Source organism: Pseudozyma hubeiensis (assembly GCF_000403515.1).
Source record: "Pseudozyma hubeiensis SY62 DNA, scaffold: PHS47, whole genome shotgun sequence".
Classification (NCBI taxonomy): Eukaryota; Fungi; Basidiomycota; class Ustilaginomycetes; order Ustilaginales; family Ustilaginaceae; genus Pseudozyma; species Pseudozyma hubeiensis.
This window is the reverse complement of record NW_012133829.1, coordinates 431,384-453,203: the sequence shown is the minus strand read 5'-3', so window position 1 is coordinate 453,203 and position 21,820 is coordinate 431,384. Positions and strand designations below refer to the sequence as shown.

The 21,820-nt window shown below is 57.8% G+C and overlaps 11 protein-coding genes across 11 annotated transcripts; 7 read left to right on the top strand and 4 right to left on the bottom strand.

Moving 5' to 3' along the window:
* Positions 1 to 266: 266 nt before the first annotated feature.
* PHSY_005169 (hypothetical protein) lies at positions 267 to 2,795 on the bottom strand (the record flags this gene model as incomplete). Its single annotated transcript, XM_012335780.1, has 2 exons — positions 267 to 2,029; positions 2,747 to 2,795. 2 exons carry the CDS (start codon positions 2,793 to 2,795, stop codon positions 267 to 269), a joined length of 1,812 nt encoding a protein of 603 aa, XP_012191170.1.
* A 231-nt stretch (positions 2,796 to 3,026) lies between these two features.
* Positions 3,027 to 4,409, top strand: PHSY_005168 (hypothetical protein; the record flags this gene model as incomplete). Its single annotated transcript, XM_012335779.1, has 1 exon — positions 3,027 to 4,409. The coding sequence occupies one exon, from the start codon at positions 3,027 to 3,029 to the stop codon at positions 4,407 to 4,409; it is 1,383 nt and encodes a 460-aa protein (XP_012191169.1).
* Positions 4,410 to 4,641: 232 nt separating this feature from the next.
* On the top strand, positions 4,642 to 4,944 carry PHSY_005167 (hypothetical protein; the record flags this gene model as incomplete). The annotated part of the gene is made up of 1 exon (XM_012335778.1): positions 4,642 to 4,944. One exon carries the CDS (start codon positions 4,642 to 4,644, stop codon positions 4,942 to 4,944), a length of 303 nt encoding a protein of 100 aa, XP_012191168.1.
* Positions 4,945 to 5,199: 255 nt separating this feature from the next.
* PHSY_005166 (adenylate cyclase fragment) lies at positions 5,200 to 9,338 on the top strand (the record flags this gene model as incomplete). Its single annotated transcript, XM_012335777.1, has 2 exons — positions 5,200 to 5,485; positions 5,632 to 9,338. The coding sequence occupies 2 exons, from the start codon at positions 5,200 to 5,202 to the stop codon at positions 9,336 to 9,338; spliced, it is 3,993 nt and encodes a 1,330-aa protein (XP_012191167.1).
* Positions 9,339 to 9,547: 209 nt separating this feature from the next.
* Positions 9,548 to 10,510, bottom strand: PHSY_005165 (gluconate 5-dehydrogenase; the record flags this gene model as incomplete). The annotated part of the gene is made up of 1 exon (XM_012335776.1): positions 9,548 to 10,510. The coding sequence occupies one exon, from the start codon at positions 10,508 to 10,510 to the stop codon at positions 9,548 to 9,550; it is 963 nt and encodes a 320-aa protein (XP_012191166.1).
* A 409-nt stretch (positions 10,511 to 10,919) lies between these two features.
* PHSY_005164 (hypothetical protein) lies at positions 10,920 to 12,194 on the bottom strand (the record flags this gene model as incomplete). The annotated part of the gene is made up of 1 exon (XM_012335775.1): positions 10,920 to 12,194. The coding sequence occupies one exon, from the start codon at positions 12,192 to 12,194 to the stop codon at positions 10,920 to 10,922; it is 1,275 nt and encodes a 424-aa protein (XP_012191165.1).
* A 178-nt stretch (positions 12,195 to 12,372) lies between these two features.
* PHSY_005163 (hypothetical protein) lies at positions 12,373 to 14,646 on the top strand (the record flags this gene model as incomplete). The annotated part of the gene is made up of 1 exon (XM_012335774.1): positions 12,373 to 14,646. The coding sequence occupies one exon, from the start codon at positions 12,373 to 12,375 to the stop codon at positions 14,644 to 14,646; it is 2,274 nt and encodes a 757-aa protein (XP_012191164.1).
* A 283-nt stretch (positions 14,647 to 14,929) lies between these two features.
* Positions 14,930 to 15,489, bottom strand: PHSY_005162 (hypothetical protein; the record flags this gene model as incomplete). The annotated part of the gene is made up of 2 exons (XM_012335773.1): positions 14,930 to 15,052; positions 15,355 to 15,489. The coding sequence occupies 2 exons, from the start codon at positions 15,487 to 15,489 to the stop codon at positions 14,930 to 14,932; spliced, it is 258 nt and encodes an 85-aa protein (XP_012191163.1).
* A 348-nt stretch (positions 15,490 to 15,837) lies between these two features.
* Positions 15,838 to 16,218, top strand: PHSY_005161 (hypothetical protein; the record flags this gene model as incomplete). The annotated part of the gene is made up of 1 exon (XM_012335772.1): positions 15,838 to 16,218. One exon carries the CDS (start codon positions 15,838 to 15,840, stop codon positions 16,216 to 16,218), a length of 381 nt encoding a protein of 126 aa, XP_012191162.1.
* Positions 16,219 to 16,746: 528 nt separating this feature from the next.
* PHSY_005160 (alkaline phosphatase) lies at positions 16,747 to 18,342 on the top strand (the record flags this gene model as incomplete). Its single annotated transcript, XM_012335771.1, has 1 exon — positions 16,747 to 18,342. One exon carries the CDS (start codon positions 16,747 to 16,749, stop codon positions 18,340 to 18,342), a length of 1,596 nt encoding a protein of 531 aa, XP_012191161.1.
* A 686-nt stretch (positions 18,343 to 19,028) lies between these two features.
* Positions 19,029 to 21,761, top strand: PHSY_005159 (hypothetical protein; the record flags this gene model as incomplete). Its single annotated transcript, XM_012335770.1, has 1 exon — positions 19,029 to 21,761. The coding sequence occupies one exon, from the start codon at positions 19,029 to 19,031 to the stop codon at positions 21,759 to 21,761; it is 2,733 nt and encodes a 910-aa protein (XP_012191160.1).
* Between the last annotated feature and the right edge of the window lie 59 nt (positions 21,762 to 21,820).

The following is a 21,820-nucleotide window of genomic DNA, read 5'->3' as shown; positions in this document are numbered from 1 at the left end:
TGTGTGGACAGTGCAAGAAGGTGCAGCTGCGGAAAAGCAGATCAAGGATGCGAACGATCGCGCAAAATGCGACGAAGCCGGCTCGGCAAGCCTTGGTGCACGTTGATGCGGTATATGCGCAGAGGAAGCAGGAGGCTACGAAGCATGGGCTCACGGCGAAACACAGTCAAGCGTTGTATGCGCCGCGTCTGTGGCCCAACGTCACATGTTCTGGTAGTGTTCCGCACCACAGCGTGAAGTCTTCACCCCTTCGAAGACCGATGCTTTCATCGACCGTGCTCGTAGTTGGGCGTCGGATCGTCGATCAAGCTTTGTCGCTTGTGCTGGCGTTGTGTTCGCGTCGTCGCCTCCCCTGATGGACCGTGACCGTTGACGTCGTTGGCACGAGCAGAGTGCGTCTTGGTTTGACGGATCATGGGTGAAGTATCGCGAACGTCTTCGTCGTACTCGTCCTCATCTAGTCGTGTAAGCCCCAGCGCCTCCTCGTTTTCGTAGGCGCTGAAAAGTACCGATGAGCCTGCGCTGCTTCGTCTGCCGTGTCCGAACAGTGTGGCACTACGCCCTGCAGGACCGCTGAGACTTGTTCTGCCATTGGCGAAGCTGCTCATGGCGCGCTGCTGGTCGAGCAGACGCTCGTGCTGCTCTGAGAGGCGCGTTGTGCCTTCTCCCGTGACGAGCGACATTCGAGGCTGTTGGGTGACAGGGTCGATGATGCGGTTGAGATTGAGCAAGTAGACGCCAGTGAAGATGACGATGAAACCGCCGAGAAGTGAGACGGCAGGTGCCGTCGTTGTGTTGAAGCCTTGGAAGAGCAGGACGGACGCGAGGATCGTTGAGGTGGTGAAGAAGACGTAATAGATCGGGTTGACGACGTTGGTCGAGAACTGATCGAGGGCCTTGTTGAAGTAGTTCATCTGCGTCAGGATGCAGACCACCACGACGATGGCGAAGCAGTACGTCGAAGGATGGGTGAACTGATTGCTTCCGGCAAATGTGAGCTTGAGAGCGACACCGAGACCTTTGACGCTCATGACCGAGATGGAACCGATGAGGGAGCAGATGGAGATGTAGACGAGCGGCGTCTTGCGTCCGTACTTTGGCACCATGCGGAAGATCATAAAGAGCGAAAAGCCGAGCACAAACGTGCAGTAGAAAAGGAAGCCAGGCTGGAGTGCGTAGTTGAGCATCTCGTCGATGGTCTGGATCTCCTTGTCTTCTGGCGCATTGACGACAATGATGACGGTACCGACAAGGCAGAGGGTGCAGCCGACCTTTCCGAGACGACCAAGCTCCTCTTTGAGGATGAAAGAGGCAAGGATGGCGCCAATGAGCACACTGAGGGCACCGAGAGGAGTGACGAGAATGGGTGGAGCAAAGGTGTAGGCAGCAAAGTTGGCGACCTCGCCGACGATCATGGTGGCCATACCGGCCCACCAGATGGGATTCTGAAGGTAGGTGTGACCATCCGAGGCGAGGCCGTTGTGCCTATCTGCTGCGTCCATGAGGCCCTTTTTGGTGATGATGAAGCTGGTGCCGATGGCGAGCGAACTGCTGATGGCGAGGGTGAGTCCGATCCACTTTTGCTGCGTGAGCGAAGATTGTGTTGATTCGGCGGGCGTCTGTGCCTCTGGTGGAAGGTAGCCTGGTCGATCGATGGGTGCTGGCGCTGCATGTGTTGCCACGGTCCAAAGCAGCATAGTGATGGTGGCAACGCGGACGAGCCGCGACCGCAGCGTCGATGCTGAAGGACCAATGCTGCGCATCGTGATGAAGCAGATGATGGTTGCGGGTGAGCGAGGACCGAGCGGGTCAAGCGATGGCGCGACGTTCGAGCGCTCTGAACGGTTGTCAGGCGCCGAGTGGTGTGGGTAGACAGACGAGCTGTCTCGGAGGGGCCGATAGAATACCCGACAGGTCAGAGATTGCAAACGGCCTCCTGAGGCGATCGGAATGGCGTCGGAAGAAGATCCGAGAAGCCTGCAGGAATGATTTGATGGCTTGATCAGTGGATCGTCCGGTATGAAAGGCTCTGCCGGCAGAGACGGATGACGAGAAGGAAAAAGGCGCCGAGACAATCGAAATGATGCAATGCGATAGAAGGTAATGCCAAGGAGCGAGACCAAGAGTGCGCCTGGTAGAGGATGCGAAGGATGCGCGAGTGCACGAGACGGAAGTGACGTTGCTCAAGGTGGTGGAGACGGTGAAAGGGAGGGTTGAATGACGAGGACAGAAGCCCTTCTCGCACGGTCTCGCCGAGATGTGTCTTTGGCTACAGAACCACAAGAGACGCGAATTTCAGCCGCAACGACGTGGAGCGCCGAGATGCGGGACGGGGCTGCGTCCAGACCGAAGGAGCGGCAACCATACGGATTTTGAACATCACCCGACCCTTCACCACTGCTGTACTTGCTTCACGGTCGGCCCTATGAATACGGAAGCGCCGCCGATCCCACACGTCCAGACTCCGCGTTAGCGTCCAGACAGTAGTTTGCGTTCAGAATGGGCATTCAAGATCGTGCTTCGAGAGGACGCTTTGACGCAGCTGCAAGGGCTTCCGTCTCGGTCTGCAATCGTCTGACTGTTCCTTTGAAAAGGAATGCAGAGCGGCACCTCCTGCATGCATTATTGCACCAATTGGCCGAAGCCGTTCCTCGCTTGGCCATTTCAAGCGCTGTTCGTCCTCGTCAGACACGCCGGAACACAGAGAGAAAGCTTCGAGAATGGTGGCGCGAAGCACTGATGTGACCTGTTAGATCCTGCTCAATAACGCGTTGATCAATTTCCGCGACCTGCATGAGCTGCCAGGACACGGCGGCGGAAGACCAACACTCTCCAATCACGCTCTGAGACATAAGTTACACTCTGGAAGGGAAAGGTAAACCCGAACTCAGCTCTCTCGAAGGCACCGTATCATTGCGAGCGCGGATGCGCTTGTATGATCGTTCCTCTTCTTCTCTTCCACCTTCAGCAGCCTCATTCAAATCATTCAAGAGTCACTACGTTCCTGACGCTCAAGAAACGTCAGTATGGCGACTTATGGATCCCAACGTCGCGGGCGGGATCCGCCTCCTATCTCTTCCGGACGCCGCAGACGGGATGAGGAATCGCAAGACTCCTCGTCCAACACGCGCGACTCGCAGCTCGACGATTCCCAATCATCTTCAGATGCCGACCGCCGTTCTCCAGCATCCAGGGTGTCGTTGAAGGAGATCCCCGTTACGGATACCGTTCTCAGGAATGCTCAGGATGCGGGCGACGCCGAGATCAACAAAAAAGCTGCCGAACTCGTCAGATACGCTCTCGCCTGCGAGTATCAGCGATCCAAGATCACCAAGGACGATATCCGCAAGAACATCCTCAATGACAAGACCAGTCGCCTCTTCGCTCCCGTCTTCAATGCTGCCCAAAAGATGCTCTACCGCACATTTGGCTTTCAGATGGTCGAAGTTCGTCGTGCCGGAGCGGACAATGCGCAACTGGCCAAGCAGGCACAGGAGGTGCTCCGCGCAGCTTCGTCCTCGGCGAACGGTCTGCGCTCACGCGAAAAGCAGCCCGAGGAGTCTTCTGCGGTAGACGGAGGAGTTGGCTCCAACATTTGGATGCTGCAATCGACCCTGTCACCTGACATGATCAGCGAGCTAGTCAGCGCGGACGACGAACTCACCAAAGCTTTTGCGCATAGCAGCTCGTCAAGCGGCTCCTCCTCATCATCATCGCAGCGCAGACGGCAGACAGCAGATGAAGTCAAATCGGCCGTCGACTGGAGCCGTGCCGATCGCCAGGATGGGGAGATGGGTCTTTTGTACATCGTCTTGGCCCTCATACTCGTCAACGGACGCACGATCACCGACGCTACGCTTCACATGTATCTACGTCGCCTCCACCTCCATTCTCATACCACCCTTCCGGCCGCCCTGCGAGGAACAGGGCCAGCACAAGGATCGGGGTCGAGCGGCTCGCAAAGCACGCAGACACAGTCAAGGGCACGAGCTACGCAGGGGACGCTCGAGGGCTTCCTCAACACCATGATCAAGCAATCCTACCTGGAGAAGCAGAAATCGGATGTCGGGATCGACTTCATCGACGCTGCTGTCAACCAAGCGCAGAGTCAGGGCAGGCGGAGGGGTCGTGGCAGCGGTGCGGCAGGCCGGGCAAACGGTGCGGACGACGAATCCATCGTGTGGGAGTGGAGATGGGGCAGCCGTGCCGAGGCAGAGATTGGTGAGAAGAAGATTGCCGAGCTCATCTCGCTCATCTTTACCGATCCTTCGGCGACGCAGGATGGAGCACAGGCTGCAGAAGAGGAGGACGAAGAGACGCAGGCGATCGACCGCGATCGACTTGCCAAGCGCCGAAAGATGCTTCTCACCAACATCGCATCCGTAGCCGGGTCCCAACTTGTCAATTGAGTATCATGATGCACGCAACGATTATACTTCGCAAGTCCCATTCGACGAAACCAGAAGAACTTGTTGTACATGGAGCTCGACAAAAGCTGCCGAGACAGGTCGACGATTTCGTGCAAGTGTTAGGCCACTGTTCCGTGTGTATCTAGAATTTTGTCTAGCCCCGCCGAATTGACCTGACGTGGGAAGCAGCTTTGCACGATGATTGGCTGCAAGGTGAGCAACTTCGTATCGGATGCTGCTGCATGTCAAACGCAACGTGCTGCCGACTGCCTACACGGAACAAGAGCAAGCAAGGTCTGCCACTGGAGCGTCACCTGCAGTTGCGTCGACACGAGGCGAGCAGAACGGTTGGACCCGACTCACCCCGCTCTGTGTGTGCAAGCTTCTTCGGAACACAAAGGCACAAAGATTGAAAAAAGAGTCACCCATGTGCCACGAATATACCTTCCACCGTGCTCTGGAACTCACGAATAAAATAAGCGAGCCGCTCTGGCAGTCTTGTCGTGTGTTGCTTTGCGTTCGAGCTCTCCCGTAAAGTTAGCCGGTGTCAAGAAAGCCAGGGTCGCGCCTGCTTGGCTGAACGCACCGCGAGTGGGGTCTATGCGTGCATCGTGCTGTTCTCCTTGTCACCCCCTTCCCTCTGTCTTCTGAGATCGTCTCCGACCGCCTCTCGCGACGCTCCACCGCCCATCTATCAACAAGCGGATTGTTTCCACCCGCAGGCTTTAGGCGGCAAACCGGCAGATTTCGTCCAATTCGGTAGGATTCGAGGCTTCGACGACGACGACGAATGTCCGCAGCGGTGCGCGCCGCTCTGGCCGCCAAACGGGCGGAGCATCGCTCTCGTTCCTCGTCGCCCACCAAGCCCAGTCCTGCGCTGCCTAACGATGATAGCCAGCTGCCTCACTTTGGTCGTGATCTCGATGCTTCCATAGCCAGCCCGTTTGGCTCTCCGAAACCGTCGCCCAGATCCATCACGTCACTCAACGCCAACCGCAGCTCGGCATCGCCGACGCCGGCCATGGACCTGACTCAAAAGTCGGAAGATGACATCGTTCGTCTCAGCATTCAGAATGGTACGTACCTTGCACATTGCGGCGATCGGCTCTGTCGGCTGCCTGCTTGCCTGCCGCGCAAAGGAGCACTGGCTGCAAGCAGTTCGCTCACCTACTTCCCTCTTACGACCTTATTGCTTTCGACTTGCTCTGTCTCGGGCTCATAGGCAGGATCAATCTATCTTCACGGTCGCCGTCGCTGCAACAGGTGCCACCCGTGCTCCTCTCGCTCCTCGCCGACGAACCTCCCGCGTGGTTCCTGCAGATACCGGAAGATGACCGACAGCCTTGGTACATGCGCGAAGAAGTCCACACAATGCAGTTGAGCAACAACGAACTGCAATCGCTCCCCGACGAGATGGCCGAATTTCGTGGTCTCAAACGCCTCGAGCTTCACAGCAACAAGCTTATCGCCCTTCCGCCAACCTTCCTCCAGCTATCCGCCCTCACAAACCTGACGCTCGCCAAGAACGGTCTCACCGCTTTTCCTGCCTGTTTGCTTGCCCTCGACAATCTCGTCACTCTCGACCTCTCCCACAACAAGATCCAGACTTTCTGGAGCGACGAGCTAGTTGGCTCCGCCCGATCAGAGCGGGAAGCGTGGGACAAAGACAATGCTGCGCAGGAGAACGGCGTCTGGGCTGGTCTGTCGCCATCCAAGAAAGACCGCAAGCTGCTCGTTGCTGACCCGGATGCCCATGTCAATACGCCTATGCGCTCCTTACGCAGCCTCGACCTCAGCTACAATCGCATCTCGAATGCTTCTTTGGGCATTCCTGACCTTGCGAAACGACGCGGCGGGCCCAGCGATGTCAGTGACGACATTTCTCTGGTGCGGCTGCCGACAAGCCTCAGGACGCTCAACCTCGGCCACAACAGCATTCGCGGCCCGGTCTCAGCAACTCTCTTCCAGCACCTCGTATCGCTGGAAGATCTCGGCCTGCAAGGATGCGGCATTGGCGACGACGTGCTCGCAGCGCATGACATCGCCAACGGGTCGAGTCAGGTTCTTTCACATCTTTCCATCCTCAACCTGTCTGGCTGTGAGCTTGACGATCTCACCAAGATCGAGGCGTTCTTCGGCTCTCGGCGCATTCAATCCTTCGACCAGGCGATCGGCAATGTCGATCCTGCACCTTCGACCCAAGATCCACAGACACCGGCGGCGGGGATCCCAGCTCGTCAACTTGTTCGCGTCCTCAATCGTCCGACTTCTGCCGACATCACCAAAATGGAGGGACGATGCAAAGCTAGAGTGCTCTGCTTGCTACTCGAAGGCAATCCGCTCAGGGAAGAAGCCTTCCGTCAAAAGCGTGGAGGTCGGTCGGCGTCTCCCGAAAAGAAAAGCGCGACACCAGCCACGTTGGGTTCCAAGACAGCCGTATCGATCGCGAACGCCCAAGCTGCCAGCTCGCCCGCAGCATCTACTCCTCCGACCAACTCGACGATTCCTGCCACTGTCGCCGGCGTCTCTCAACTCCCGCCAAAGCCGCAGATCGTCAAAGAAGATTGGGAAATCTTGGCCGAGTCTGGCCTCAACACCGAGCTAGGTCGCAGGAAGCTCCGTATCGAACAGGCGCGAAGAGAGCAGCAAGCTGCCGCTGCCGCAAAGGCGACCGAAGGGCCGGTCAGCGAAGATGCGCAGGGCCGCGGTCGGAAGCCACGCGTAGCCGACGAGGCAGTAAGCTCCGATCCGGAAGTCGAGGGCTCTAGTGGAGAGTCGAGGGAGCGCGCTACCTCTCACCACCGTGGCGAGTCGATTGATGACAAAGATATCGGGAGCGCACTTGCCAACGCGAAGCTGAGCTCCAAGAAGAAGGAGGCGCTCGGTCAAGTTCCCTGCAAGTTTTTTCGGAGTAATGGATGTTCGGCCGGCGCATCCTGTCCCTTCGCCCACACCCTCCCCGGAGACGGTGGGCAAAAGTCCGTTTGCCAGTGGTTTCTGAAGGGCAGCTGCCGCTTCGGCCACAAATGTGCCTTGGCGCACGTCCTGCCAGGTCAACCTATGAGCATGGATCGCAAGAACAAGCGAGCTGCTCAGCATGGACAGCCGCTTCCTCAGGCGCCCAACTCGCAACAGCAGCAGCAGATGGTCGGTCTCAGCGCCGGCGTACAAGCATCGCAGCCTGCAACCTTACAATCGGGTCCGCCCAAGGCAGGTCAGATGCCGCACCCGACGCAGCGACAAGTGTCGGCTCAGCAAGTCCAGCAACAAGTCCAAATGGCATCGCAGCTGCCTTTGCAATCTCGACAGGGCACGCCCAACCGCAACGACCTTGTTCCCGCCCAAGCCAACACGTCACTCGGATCACAGATGCACAATCGCAAGGCGTCGTTCACAACGCGCGACCACGACCTTCCCTTTGGCATGCCAGACGATTTTCAGACTTCCGCCCCTGCTACAGCTGCTCCTTCAAACGCCATGGATCCAGCCCGTGCCGGCTTCGAAGGTGCACAGGATCCATCCTTTTCGACCTCGTTCACTGGCAGCACTTCCTTCCGACGACCTAGCACTCTCTCGCAGAGCTTGAGCGCCTCTTTGGCAGCTCAGTCATTCGGAGGCACGGATTCGGCCGCGGCCGCGTTTGGAACATCCGCGTCTCGCGCATTTGGAACAAGCCCATTCAGCCACCCAAGCGGCCACGCCCTTTTCTTCAGCGGCAGCCAAGACGACGAAGGTGGTGCCGGGCCCTTTTCGCGAGGCAATCGCGATCATTTTGGAGCTCGTAGCACGGGCAGGACAGACGACGCTGCCAAGGCGTGGGGCGGCATCAGCTCCGGCGCCACCTCACGACCCATTGGCGGCAGTAGAGTTGAAGAAGAGATGGAGGATGCAGAAGACTTCCTACCGTCGAGCCTTTCGGACTTACTAACTCCGGCAGAGCTAGAGCGCCGAAGGCGCAGCAACCGTCTTTCGAGCTCGTTCGCGGGCAATGACGAGAGGGTCACGGTGGCACAGAGCATGCCGTCGCAAGCAGCACCTGCGTTCGGGTCTTCGCTTGGCTTTGGTCGTTCGGCGATCGGTGCCGAGCGCGCCAAGTCAAGCAACCTGTCCGCCGGCTTCCAGCAACAGCAACAGCACCATGGCAGAGGCGAAGAGTTCAGTCCTTTCGGCAGCGGACGTCCCACGAGCGGGCTGGACTCGATCGCGTTCCGCGAAGGTACGTCGGGCTTGTCGACGTCAGCGAGCCGCACGGCAGCTTATCATGCACCCGGACAGAGCCTGCCGCAGGGATTGGCAGCCGGTCTCAGCAGACTTCATCTTCGCACCGGACGGTCAGGAGATTCTGGCAGCCAACATGTTGGCGCTGGAATTGCACCTATTGGCGGAGGCGCGAGCAACGCCGATGCATCGTCTCCTGCTATCGCATTCTCCCCACAAAATTCGCAGCCTAGCAACGGCGCTGCTGGTGGTCTGCGCGTACCTGGCAGCCTGGATGACTACGGTCTTGGCCCCACTGCCCCTTCTTCAGTGCTGCCCCACCGCAGCCCGCTGAGCTTTGCAGTGGGTAGCGCCGGCGTTGGCGGTATTGGTGGCCATCGATTGAGCGGCTCGTTTGCCGAACGTCAGCTCGGCAATGGCACGTTTGGCTCTCCGGGAAGTGGCAGCGTCGGCTCTCCCTTCTCGCCTTCGCTTTCCGCGATCGGCTCGCATCGAGTCGCTGGCGTTGGCGCTGGCGAGGGAGGTATTGCTATTCCCGAAGGGGGCGCTCAAAAGCATGCGACTGGTACGGGCACGGCCAGATATGCCCAGCATCCAGCAACGCATCGACTGAGGGCAGGCAGCTCGGCTGCTGCTCCGCACTCGCCCTTGACGCTTCCCGTCGTGACGGCGGAGGAAGATGAGGAAGAGGCGATCTTTGAACTCGAATAAAGAAGGAACAAAATGAGAAAAGCGCACCGTAGAGATGCCAAGCAAAAAGCCGTCATGGCAGAGACAGAGATGGATCTACTTTTATGATTTCTGGTGACTAGAATGTGATCGTTCAGTTACACCATGATCTTTTAAGCCTGTGAATCGAGAGTGTCGCGAGATTTCATTCGCACGTCCGAGGATGCAAAGAGACGTTGACCTGAGCGAACTTAGGATCTCCTGCTCTTCTCGATAGCATCTCTCAACTCCTGACTGATGTACAGATCTTCCGCCAGGTCCTCCAACTTTGTGCTTTCGTCGACGTTGAACTTCTTGATATCTGCTAGAGAGAAACCTTTTTCTCTGAGATACAACTCGTCTACCAAAAACTTGCCTGTAAAACTCGCTGCGTTTTCCTCGACCACCCTGGCCGCTGCTTCCGCGACGATGTTCGGATTGCGCCATCTACGCTCCTGCACAGCGGCGTCCTTGGAGACGATCTTCATGGCGGAGGTGGCGATGAGCGTGTAGGGCCAGAGGGAGTTTACGCCGATCTTGGAGATGGTTTCAGCGGAGAGACCTAGGGTGAGCAGGGACATGCCGAACTTTGCGATGGTGTAGGCGGCAGCGGTGGTGGCGATCTGATGCGGGAAGATGGAGGGAGGGTTGGAAGGGCCAGGAGTGGTGGAGAGGGTGTTGAAGTTTAGCGGGGGTGAGAGGGTGAGGATGTGCGGATTGTTGCCCTGATCAGCGGATCGGAGCAGGTGCGGCAGCGCGAACCGCGATACGAGCCAAGACCCTCGTGCATTGATCCCGTTCATGAGATCGTACGACTTGACGGACGAATCCTTGGTAGGGGTCATGTTGATAGCCGACGCATTGTTGATGAGGATATCCAGACCGCCGAATTTCGAGGCGACGTCGTCGATGGCCTTCTCGACCGCGGAAGCGTCTCGGATGTCGAGCTGGACCGGATGCGCCGACGAGTTGGAGCCGGATGCAGCGGCGGATTCGGCGATCTCTTCGCACGCGGTGTAGATGGTGCCGGGCAGCTTGGGATGCGGGCTGGCCGTCTTGGCAGCGATGACGACGTTGGCGCCGCGCGAGGCAAGCGATTTTCCGATCTCGAGACCGATGCCTCGAGATCCGCCGGTGATAAAGGCGGTCCGTCCGGCGAGCGATAGTCCTGGCATGGTTGGATCGAGATTCGATCAATGGCAAAGGCGAGAATAAAAGGGAGAACGGGTGATGGTAGTCGAAGGCTTAAGAACCGGGACCGTTCCGATGTCTTTTTGTATGCATGTCTTAACCCCGTAATGCTGTCTTCCAATATATGCTAGAGGGAGCGAGCGGCCAAGACTCGGCAACCATGGCAAGCCGGCCAAGAGCTACCGTGTACCGTGCGCGTCTGGAACCCTGAATGTTTTATGCCCGTGAAATAGGTCGCGGCTAAGCAAAAAAGTCGGCTCCACTCGGTGAATCAGCGGCTCCTGAGGTGTCCACTCTGGAACAACTTCGACCACATCTCGACACAACAGACGAAGGCGATCTGCGCACACTACAAGTTCTGTACGTTGGCATTGGGTATTCTGGTTCTGTGTGTCAATACAGGCCAACCGATGGTGGTGGCACACGAGGCTGCATGTGGGTAGCGTCTGTGTAGCGCCCCGAATATGGTTGCGCCGCGGGTCTCGCTCTGAAATCTCTCAAGCGCTGCTGCAAGCCGGAATCCAACACGTGGTCCGAATTGAGCTGGTTTCCCAACGTCAACCACCCTTTGCGCAAATTGTGCTTGCGACCAAACAGCTCCACTTTGCGACCGCCGGGACAAAGCCGTTCAATGATGCTGTACAGCTCGTCCGGCTTGCGCGAAGTGTCCCTGACTTCGGATACGATGACATCGGCATTGATGCCGCAATGCACCCAATCAGGCAGTGGTGGTGGCACGCCTGCTTCACGGCTGCCGACGTACCTCTGTGTGGAGCCCGGGATGGGATTGCTGCCGCCCTCTGCATGCGTACGATCGTGGGTGGTGGTGTTGGTGGAGCGCACCTTGGCACCTACGAGGCAATGCTCTTTCGTATGATTGAGATGGTGTCCCGTACGACCCGTTCTGATGAGACGCTGTGTCTGCCCAACCTTGACCCAGATCAACTCGTCGATGCGAGTGTAGCCCCAGTGCGCAAGCAGCTCGCGTCCAAGCTCCATCGCCCTACCCGTCGTCCAGAGAAAGATGAGTCCTTCGTCCTGAAGCACGGGCACAGGCATGGAGCGCATGTCATCGTCGCTCATCGTACCATACGGCAGCGACATGTGGATGTCCCACGGTGGATCCGCCAGAATGATATCGAACTTGCCCAACATCGAATAGTCAAAGTTTTTGAGGTCGCAGTCGATCCATTGTGCTTCCTGCTGCGCTGACGTCGATGACGATGGTCGTATCCATTGATCGAAACCGTTCTCTTTGAGCGCTCGAGATGGATGTATCAGCCCGATCTCGTGCGCCTCTTCCGAGTCAGGCTCGTATGTGTGGCGTGCATCTGTCGTCTGAAACGCAAAGGCCGGCTGAGGTGGATCCGTGTCGAGTTCGAAGTGCAGATACTTGCACGATGTGGTCCGATGACAAGTGTTGAGGTAGCTGCAGTGGCCGTAGGCGGCGTCAGTCTGTGGATACATCACAGGCTTGAAGTGCAGCTTTTGGCATGCTCCGGCGTCGGGACAGTCTTGCCGTGTGAGATGGAGGCAGAACTCTTGAAAGCGGTTGTCGGTGCTCTTCATGAGCTGGGTGAGTAGACGCTGCTTTGCTGTCGGAGCTGATAAGAAGGCGGCCGTGATGGCCTCGACAGCCTCCGCATCCGAATCTGCGTTCGCTGTCATGCTATTCAGCGTATTGGAGTGCGACTCGCCGTCATGTGCAGATCATCCTTGACCGACGAACGATGATGGGACTTGTGATGAGAGCACAGATCAAATCGACGTCGGTGTAATTTGTCGTTGGTGGGGACCCTGGAATCAAAGTGAAAGGGAAATTCACCGAGTAAATTGCTCCACAAAAATGAGAGTCACGCGAGACCTCCTGACCCACAACACTTGGCCTTTCCGCGCGAGAGTCAAGCTCAGCGTCCGGCTGAGTGACCGAGTTGGACCGGAAACCAAAACTGCCCTTCTCTCACGCACAGACACCTTCTCCACATTGTTCTTTCTCCCCGACCACTCTCACCTCACCATCGACAGGGTTTCCCTTTCGCCATCCGAAAGAGCAAGGAAGATGCCCGTCCCAGAGACTGCTTCGACGGCATCCACGGCCTCCGAGCCGAGCCGCCTTGGCGTAGCGGCTGCGGATCTCTCGCTATCGCAGTCCATCTCAGCATCCGCATCCGATCTCAAACGACCCGCTTCCGCTGCTTCGTCCAACGAAGAAGCTCAACTTGTCTCCAGAACAAAGACGGCCAAGACGCACTACGGAAAAGCAGCCAGAGCTTTCCTCGCCAAGGATCTCCAGACCGCACTGCTTCAGAGCCAGCACGCAGCTGACCTGCTCTCCTCATCCAATCAGCTCGGAAGCAGCTTGACCGCCTCAGCAATCCTCAGCGATTCCGACCTCGACGTTCAAAAGCTCGTTGGGAAGGTCGCCATCTTGCGCCTCACTGTCTTTACCCAGGTCTATACCGACACGCAACTTTCAGCTGGCATCCACGACAAGCTCACACACATCAAGACTTCCTCTCCCTCGGACGCCGCTTCTATCGATCGCATCGTGCTCCTTCTATCCAAGCAACCCCAGAGCCTGATCAGTCACCTGTGGTTTGAAGCTTTACGTCTGTGCACGCAGACGTCCGGAGAGGCCGATGCGCCATCGCTCGATCCCACACCCGAAACCATCCATCTGGCGATCGAGCTGCCCGCTTCCGTCATCTCGTCCGCGGTGCTTGCAGCGCTTCGGTTGGACGCGCTCAACCCCGCGGCACGTACCGGAACCAATGCAGCACGCTTGATCGCCGAGTGGTACCTCGCCTCGTTCTCTTCTGCGTTCGGCGCCGCTCCTCCTACGCCCAAGGCTGCAGCAGCCTACGAAAAGATCGTGGGTCTCTACTCTCTGCACGTGCTAGCCTCGCGACTGGGCGAATGGGAGTACGCGCGAGAGTTTGTTGGCTATTCGAGTTTGGCCGAGTCGATCAAATTCGACCTGCTCGAGCAGATCAACGAAGCACAAGCACATCTCACTGGCCAATCCGAACGTGAACAGGAGGCTCTCGCCAATGCACAAAGGACGTACGCACAGGAGAAGGCGAAGCGGCAGGCGGAAGAGAAGCAAGCAAAGGAGGCAGCCGCAGCCGCCGTAACTGCTGGCAAGAGCGCGAGCAAGGTCGGTGGCAAGGCACGCGACCTGGCATCCGGCATCGGCAACTTTCTGACAGGAAACAAAGGCACAGATGTTGAGACCGCTTCGTCATCGGCAGCAGGTAGCAAGACCAGCGCAAGCTCTCGTAGCAGCTCTCGAGGCACCCTCGACTCTCCACCAGGCTCGTCGGGCTCGAGCTCCGAGGCAGGATCACGATCGCGTCGACAGCGTAGCCAGTCACCCGCCTACTTTTCGCCCCGCAATGGTGCAGCTGCCGAGTCGAGCTCCTCTTCACCGACCAGCCCGGCCGTATCTCCCGGCTCCACGCGTGCTGCCGCTGCGAGTGCAGCCAGGGATGAAGCAAAGTCGGAGCGTCGCTCGCTGCGTCGCTCGAGCTCGTCTCGTTCGTCGGATCTCGACGCAGGAAACGAGAGCAGCACATCGGCTGCTTCGAACCATTCTCGTCGGTCGACGCGCAGCAACGGGGCAGAAGCCGGTGCTGCCGCCTCTTCCAAGGAGCATCGCTTCAAAGATGACAGCGGCTATGCGTCCACTCGAGCTCATCTGTCGCGATACATGGAAGGAGACCATCGATCGAGCTCCGCGACTGGCTCTTCTGCGAACAGGAAGAAGCCGGAACGAGACTTGGCATCCAGCGGCGCATCGTCAACCTCACTCCTCTCAACTATCACGGCCATGTTCGACTTCCGCAGAACCAACCAGACTAGGACATGGCTGATGTCGGCCATCGTGATGATGATCGTGTTCTATCGCGTGGCACGTCGACCCGCGGCGCAGGGTGCGGCGGCTACAAAGACGAGCGGCAGCGGGGCGAGGAGGAATGCGGCTGCCCGAGATGCGAGAAGCAAGCTGGTGGGCAAGAGCGGTTCGACGCCAGGTGGAGTGGTTGGCTTCAACTGGCTCTTCCTGATCTGGAGAAAAGTCATGGATACCATCAGGATGGGCACCCAGGTGACTTATCTGTAAGCGCAGCGCACATATTCTCTTCCCGATTTGCCATGTCTGTGGACCATGCTGAATACGAGCGGCTGTGACGGCTTGCTTCAATACATATGAGATTAGAATGAAGAGATTGCGATTCCCGCGGCTGTGTCGGTGGTTCGCGCGTGAGGTTGAGGATAGAAAGGATCGACAAGTTGCAGATGATCGACATGTTGGCGGTACAAAAGTCTTGGCCCGATGCAAGAAGCTCCGAGCTGCACTGAGCACAGCGGTCCTATAACCAACACGCCGTGTCGAGGTGCCGATGTCACATGCATTCCATTCCGAAGGTCCAGTTGGTTGACCGAGGGTCTGCAAGATAAAACGCCGTTGCAGGGATTGTGACAGCACAGCAAGCCAACCAGCGTTTGGTGTTCTGGTTCTGCAGATCCTACATTTAAAAAAAGGATCGACATCGCATTGTATAGAATTGGTATTGATTCGAGCGAAAGAATAGGAAATTGGGCTCGGCGTCGAGGAAACGATTTTCAAATGCAAGCGCGTGTTGGTTACGCCCGCCTAAAAGTGACAGAGGCCGCAGAGTCGCAGCAGCGGGACGCGAAAGGGCGCTTGGCGTGGCGTTGATACACTGCAGCAGCGTGCTTGCGTGCGCTGCTTCTCTCTGCGATTGTCGTCTGCAAGGGTGTCAGGATAGCGCTGTCAATCCTGCCGAGGATTCGCGTGGTGACTTACGGTGTACTGCACAACCGACCGCGTGCTGCGATTCAAAGCTTTTGGTGTGGGAAAAGCAGCATTGAATTCGATCTGCATGCTCGACCGTGGTGGGCGTGGCAGCGTGTCGTCCTGTGACGCCGGAGGCTCCTGCATGTCTGCTTTCAACCAAGCTTCCCGCTTGCCGCCGCAGTCGTCTTTGATGGGAACAAGGCTCTGCCTCAAGCCGCGTTCTTCTTCGGGTCATTCAAGTCCCATTTATTGAGGGCCAGTCCGAGATGACGCTGTCATGATCGACAACTTGGCGACTTGAGCTTCCAGAGGGTGTCCAGCCAGGTGCAGAAGAACAATAACGAACGGGTCTTGTCCGCAGGGAAAGAGGCCGCGACGCCGCCCACGACGAGAGAGAAACACGCTTGGCGGGATTTGTTTATTTTTATTTTATTTTATAATACTTATGTTTGGGTGTTGATCTTTGAGTTGGTGCCGTCCTTCGGCGCGTCCATGCGGATCATGTGGCTCGGAGCACAGAGCGCGAGCGAGAAAGAGACTGGTCCAGTGTGGGAAAAAATCCGAAGGGAAGCAAAGCGGGCAACGCTGTCAAAATCATTCCAACCCGACCGCGCCGTGCTGTTGAGCCTCATTGCCGTTCTCAGCGTCCGCAAGCCTGATTTTCTCCTTTCTTGGTGGATGTGTTCTGGTAGCCTCGTCGTGTTCCATCATTCTCCGCCTTACGGCCTTCTTCACATTGATCACTTCTCCACCATCACCATCAACGAAAAGCAGTCACGTCTGCACACTCATCGTCTCGTCCTCTCCACTACCAACTCTTTCCTGTTTTTCTGCTCCCAGTTTCTTCCCAACGCGCACCCAACACCTTGCTAGTACAAGGTTTGACACCAACTCAGATCACCGTTCCAGCCACGTTCAGCACAGGTTTCGCAATCGAGCACTGTCTCTATCCATCCTTCTGGCAAGGTCGTTCTTTCACAACACAGCTACCACCCTCGCTCATCTTTTCGCTTTGGGCAACTCGCACCCTTCACGCTCTTTTCGAAATCTCTCTCGTTCGTTGGCGCCACCTCTCGACGAGGCTAGCTCCTATAAACTGCATTGCCTCCAACTGCTGCTTCTGTTTTCAAGCTCTCGGAACCTATATCAAATCAACCTCCCTTCCTCGCTCTTTCTCTCTCTCACCTTACCTCCGAAGTTGCTCTGCTCCAGCCTTGCCACGCATCGTCCCTCTTTGGCCCACATCTTCACTGCATCGCGTCTGTTGATCGTTGTCATTTCCACCCACGAGGCTCTACTTCAGCTTCAAGACGCTCATAGTACTGGTCGCAAACGGCTCGGTTGCATCATCGGAAGGCAAAGGTCGAGTCTTGACGTCTTGACGTTGAACCTTCCTCCGCCATGTCGCTTCAAAACGACTTGCCCCGAGGCTTTGTCAAGCAAGTCGTCCGACGCGCCACTGTAGTTGCCAGAGCTGCCGCCACCTCGTCCGCCTCTACGACTGCGGGCGCTCACCAGTCAAATGTGATCGCCAGAACGCAAACTTCGAGTCTTCAAGCACCTGTAGTCGCCATCATGCTTGGCGGCTTCATCGGTGTCTTTCTGCTGTTCGTGCTTGTCGGCATCACATGCAAGTATGCAAATCGTCCGCGTTCCGATGCCCGCCCACAGGCTCACGCCAAGGCCATGTTCCAACCATCAGCAGCGGGCTACGGCTCGACCGCCGGCTATAGCACTGCTGCTCCTTCCATGCACGACGTCTCCAACCCCAACGTTGGTCTCCTTGACTCGGTTCAGCCCATGGGTCGTGGTGGACGCTACGAAGAAGCTGACGATTCACTTGGCAGTTCCAACGGCATGCTCGGCGGTAACGGTGCGCATGGTCAGAACGGCGGCTTCGGAATGATCCCCAGCAACAGCGCCGGAAGCTTCAACGGCGACGATTCGCGCCGGTTCGCTCCGTCTCGAGCCAATGGTCACGCTCGAGGCGCCAGCAGCGGCATCGAGCTCCCAGGTCCAGCGGCATCAGCCGCCTTTCGACGAAACGTCAGCGGCTCGCATCCACCTGTCCAGCCGCATCCGGACGAGTCGTACGACTCTCCTCAGTCGGGTCACGCGCTTGCGTCCGGATCCATCATGCCCGACGGCTCGGGTTTCACTCCAGGCCAAATCTTTGACCACAACGCCATCAACGGAGGTGCACCAAAAGTGTCTCCGGAAATGCACGAACACCGCAGCAGCTATCTGGGCGCACCACCTGGCGTACTCCCACGCCGCAACAGCTCGGCGCGAGATCAACCACAGCAGCGAGCCTACCTTCGCGGTCCACCTCCGTCGAGCTCCAAGAACCGTCGTTCGCGCTACCACCAAAACCAGGCGTCCACCGACTCTTCCGCGATGCGACGCAGCAGGATCGACAGCGTGGGACCAGGGACCTACCGGAAATCCATGTTTTTGCAGGAGGGCGAGGCCTCGACGGACTTTACCGGCGGATCGCAGATGCGTAGGACCACGTCGAACAACAACAACGGCGGAGGCGCTCCCAAGCCGTTGCGCCGTGTAGAGAGTATTGGTAAAGGCGATGCGAGGAGAGCGAGTCGCTACACGCCTAGCAACGGCGCCAGTAGGAATCCGGCTACGGTCATGCCAGAGGGAGTGCAAATGCCGAGTGGTCCAGCAGGGTACCGTGATGGGATGCCAGCGTCGAACGTCGATGCCTATCTGAATGCAGGCGGGCAGGGTGGATGGGGCGATGGAAGGCGCTCGCCTTATGGAGGCAGCTCCAACGGCTCGACCAGCCCGCTTGGTCCGCTGGGCCCCAACGATCCCATGCTCACAATGCAGCAACAGCAGCAGCAGGGAGCTGCCAGGGCGCTGTACGGCGCAGGCTTGGGCGCACCCTCACCAGGCTCCTACGCTCCATCGGCACCATTAGGCGCTGGACTGGGCCGAGGGATGGAAGCCTCTTCATATGCCGCATCACGGCAGGTTTACTGATGCCATCCACACATCTTGTCACTCATTCGGTATATTGTCACTGTCGTTATCCTGCAACACTTTCATTCCGCATCATTCCAGGTTTATCAGTGCGATGCTGAGAAAGATCGAAGGAGTGTGAAACAGAATGCGAGCGCAGGGTGGATGATGCCTTGGGAATGAGACGAAGGGTATTGGCCCCTGTGACGTGCGTGCGCGCCAAATTTGTTTTCTGTTTCTATGGAGCCGAGGTGGCGGTGTGTATTTTTCATGCACGACCGAGTTGCAATTCAGCCGGTGGCCAAAAACACCGATGCCACCGAACCATCATCGACTTTTATCAGCGCGCGATTCTCCGACCTCACACGACCGGCGGCGGACCATACAATGCTACAGCACCTTTAGAGATACCCGCACCGAAACAGTTGCGGGTGTGTTGCGACTCCATCATGGCATCTGTACCAGATCCGAAGGCGGGAGAGGTGCAAGAAGTGTTGCGTTCGCCTCCCAGTAACAGCGTTGCGCTAATTGCGGATGATGATGTTGCTTCGGGATCTTACAGAAGGCCGACGATGTCGAGTCCAGTGCATTCGTTCAGGAGCGTGACTGCTTGCTCACCGCTCAGCTCGCCGGATGAACTGGATAGAGAAGAGGGAGAAGGCGACAGGACAAGTGCGGAAACGTCAGAGAGAGGCGGGAGGAGACGTATGCTGAGATCGGGGACGAGTGGATCGATCACGCCGCTTTCGGTACGCAGTCCGGGTACTAGCAGGAAGAACAGCGATAGTAATTCTGCAAATCTTGAGGATGGCGGTTCCGCATCACCCACCAACATAAGCAGTCCTCGCAGCGAAGAACAGACAACCGACGTCGAGCAGCCCGCATCGTCAACCTTACCGGCAGCAGAGACAGGAAAGCTTACTCAGCAAACCAAAGGCCCACCGATCCGACCCGCCAACACAGCTGGCAGCACAACACGGTCCGATGGTCCGCTGCTGTCTATTGGTGCAGCGTCGACCACAGACGACATGTTTCGGACGCCTTCGCAGATGAGCATCTCCTCCGATGCCGACGGCTACTTCACAGCACGTCCCGGCTCACCTGTCGAATCCAACGACCTGCTATCCATCTCTATGCTACGGTCTCACTCTGCCAAGACACGTGGCGCCTTGCGTCGCGAAAGAGTCTCCTGGAGCGGTCGCTCGTACGTCAGCTGTGCATCCGACCATGTCGAATCCGACCTCGCCGCAGCAACGTCTGCCTCGCTTTCCATCGACGACGAAGCGTGCTACGTCGACGGAGACTTGCATTCCCCATCCCGCTACTCGACAAAGGGCAAAACCGTCGACCGACAAGACATCTCTGGAGGCGTCGACTTCCTCTCGCTCCTCCCGCCGGAGCTTTCGCTGTGCATCGTGTTCATGCTCGAATCGCACACCGATCTGCTGTGCGCCTCTCTGGTCTGCAAGAGATGGAGGGCGCTGGCGATGGATCAATCGGTTTGGAGACACCTGTTCTTCTCGCAACCAGGCTGGGCGATACGAGAGGATGCACCGCTGGTCGTGCAGCATCAGGCCGAGCTGCAACGTACCGAAGCGAGAGCGAAACGAACGGCGGCGAAGGAGGAAGCGGACCGATTGCGACGGCTGCAGGAACAGAGGAAGGCAGCGTCCACTTCGAGTCCGTACCTCGATCGGTTGGCGGCGCTGAAGAGTTGGAGGGAGACACTGCACATTCCGTCGTTCCCGCATTTGGCGGGGTTGAGTTTGACGAACACGTCCGGGGAGCGCGAAGTGGACGTAGATACGGGTAGGGCTGTTGCTGCGATGAGTCCGCTTCGCTCGCCTACTGCGGCAACAGGCCGGTTCGGGCTGTTTCTTAGCCCGGCGAGAGGTGCTCCGTCTACACCGGCGGGCGCCAGACGTGCCCAAGAGGCGGCAGCCAACTCGTCCTACTTCGGCTCATACGATGGAAGCCACACCCCGCTGTCGAGACAAGGCAGTGTAGGGTCGATCAGCATGTCGAGGCGTCCCTCGGCAGATTCGTTGCACTTCGCAGAGGTGGCCGAGGCGGAGGAATTCTTCGCAGCGAGTTTGGATTGGACCAGATTGTACAAGGACAGATACGTGTTGGAGCAGAGGTGGATGAGGCCGACTTTGAAGAAAACGGAGGTGGATGCGGCGGGGATTAGTCGTCAGAGAGGGGGAGGGGAGATGGCAAGAACGATTTCTGCTTCTTCGACGACGAGCGAGACCAGCGGACCACCGACTCCTGGAGCAGCTGGTGTTGCTCGCGGTGCGATCCGGGACAGGAAGTGGTTCGAACCGACAAAGCGATTCCTGCGAGGACATCAGGATTCGGTGTACTGCATCCGACAAGATGACGGTGTAGGAACGGGAACAGCTGGCAAGCTCGTTTCCGGATCCAGAGACAGAACCATCCGCGTGTGGGACGTCGAGACGGGTGCTTGCAAGCACATCCTCAAAGGTCACACTGCATCGGTGCTGTCTCTGCAGTACGACGATCAGATCCTCGTATCTGTCTCTTCGGACGGTCAGGTGTTTGTCTGGAATTTCGCCAGCATCTTGGCCACTCAAAAGCCGTCGACGCCGACTACGGAATCTCCGACACCCTCGAACGTCGATGCGGAGTGCGGTGCTCTCGTGCACGACAAATCCGACCGCGTCCTGTGCGTTCTACGCGATCACACCTCCGCCGTGCTCGACATCGTCTTTGACGCAAACTGGATCGTCACCGGTTCCAAAGACGCCACCGTCCGAGTATGGCGTCGCTCCGACCTGTCTTCGTCCACACCACCTGTCGCGTGGAGAAAGTTCTCGCACACCGGCCCCGTGAACGCCGTCGACCTGCGAGGAAACCGAATCGTCTCCGCTTCGGGAGAAGGATCGATGTACCTCTGGGATCTCGAGTCCGGCGAGAAGCTGCATACGTTCAACGGACACTCGAAGGGACTGGCGTGCATCGTGTTTAGGGGCACCACGTTGGTCAGCGGCAGCAACGATCAGACGATCAGGGTGTGGGATACAAAGACGGGCGAGTGCACGCACGTGTTGGGCGAACATCACATGTTGGTCCGGACGGTGGCGTTCGATGAGCAGCGGCGGTTGGTGGTTAGTGGTGGGTATGATCGTTTGATCAAGGTTTGGAGGTTGGATGAGGGGGTGGAGCACAAGATGGACGTGGAACAGGGAGTGGATCAGACGCCGGCGGAGGAGGGTGGAGAGGAGCGGGACGGGGAGGGGGAGACGAGGAAAACGGGGCCAGCGGTGGGGAGGTGCTTGAGAGACATCCGCTGTCATCGTGCGAGGATCTTTGATGTGGATTTCAACCTGACCAGGATCGTCTCTGCCAGCGAGGATCATCTGATCTGCATCACGAGTTTCGGTGGACAGGGGTTAGAGACGAGCTTGTTTGCCTAGGGGGGTGGGTGCGTAAGAAGTGAATATACGATACCATTGCATTTGTGAATCGTTGCGTT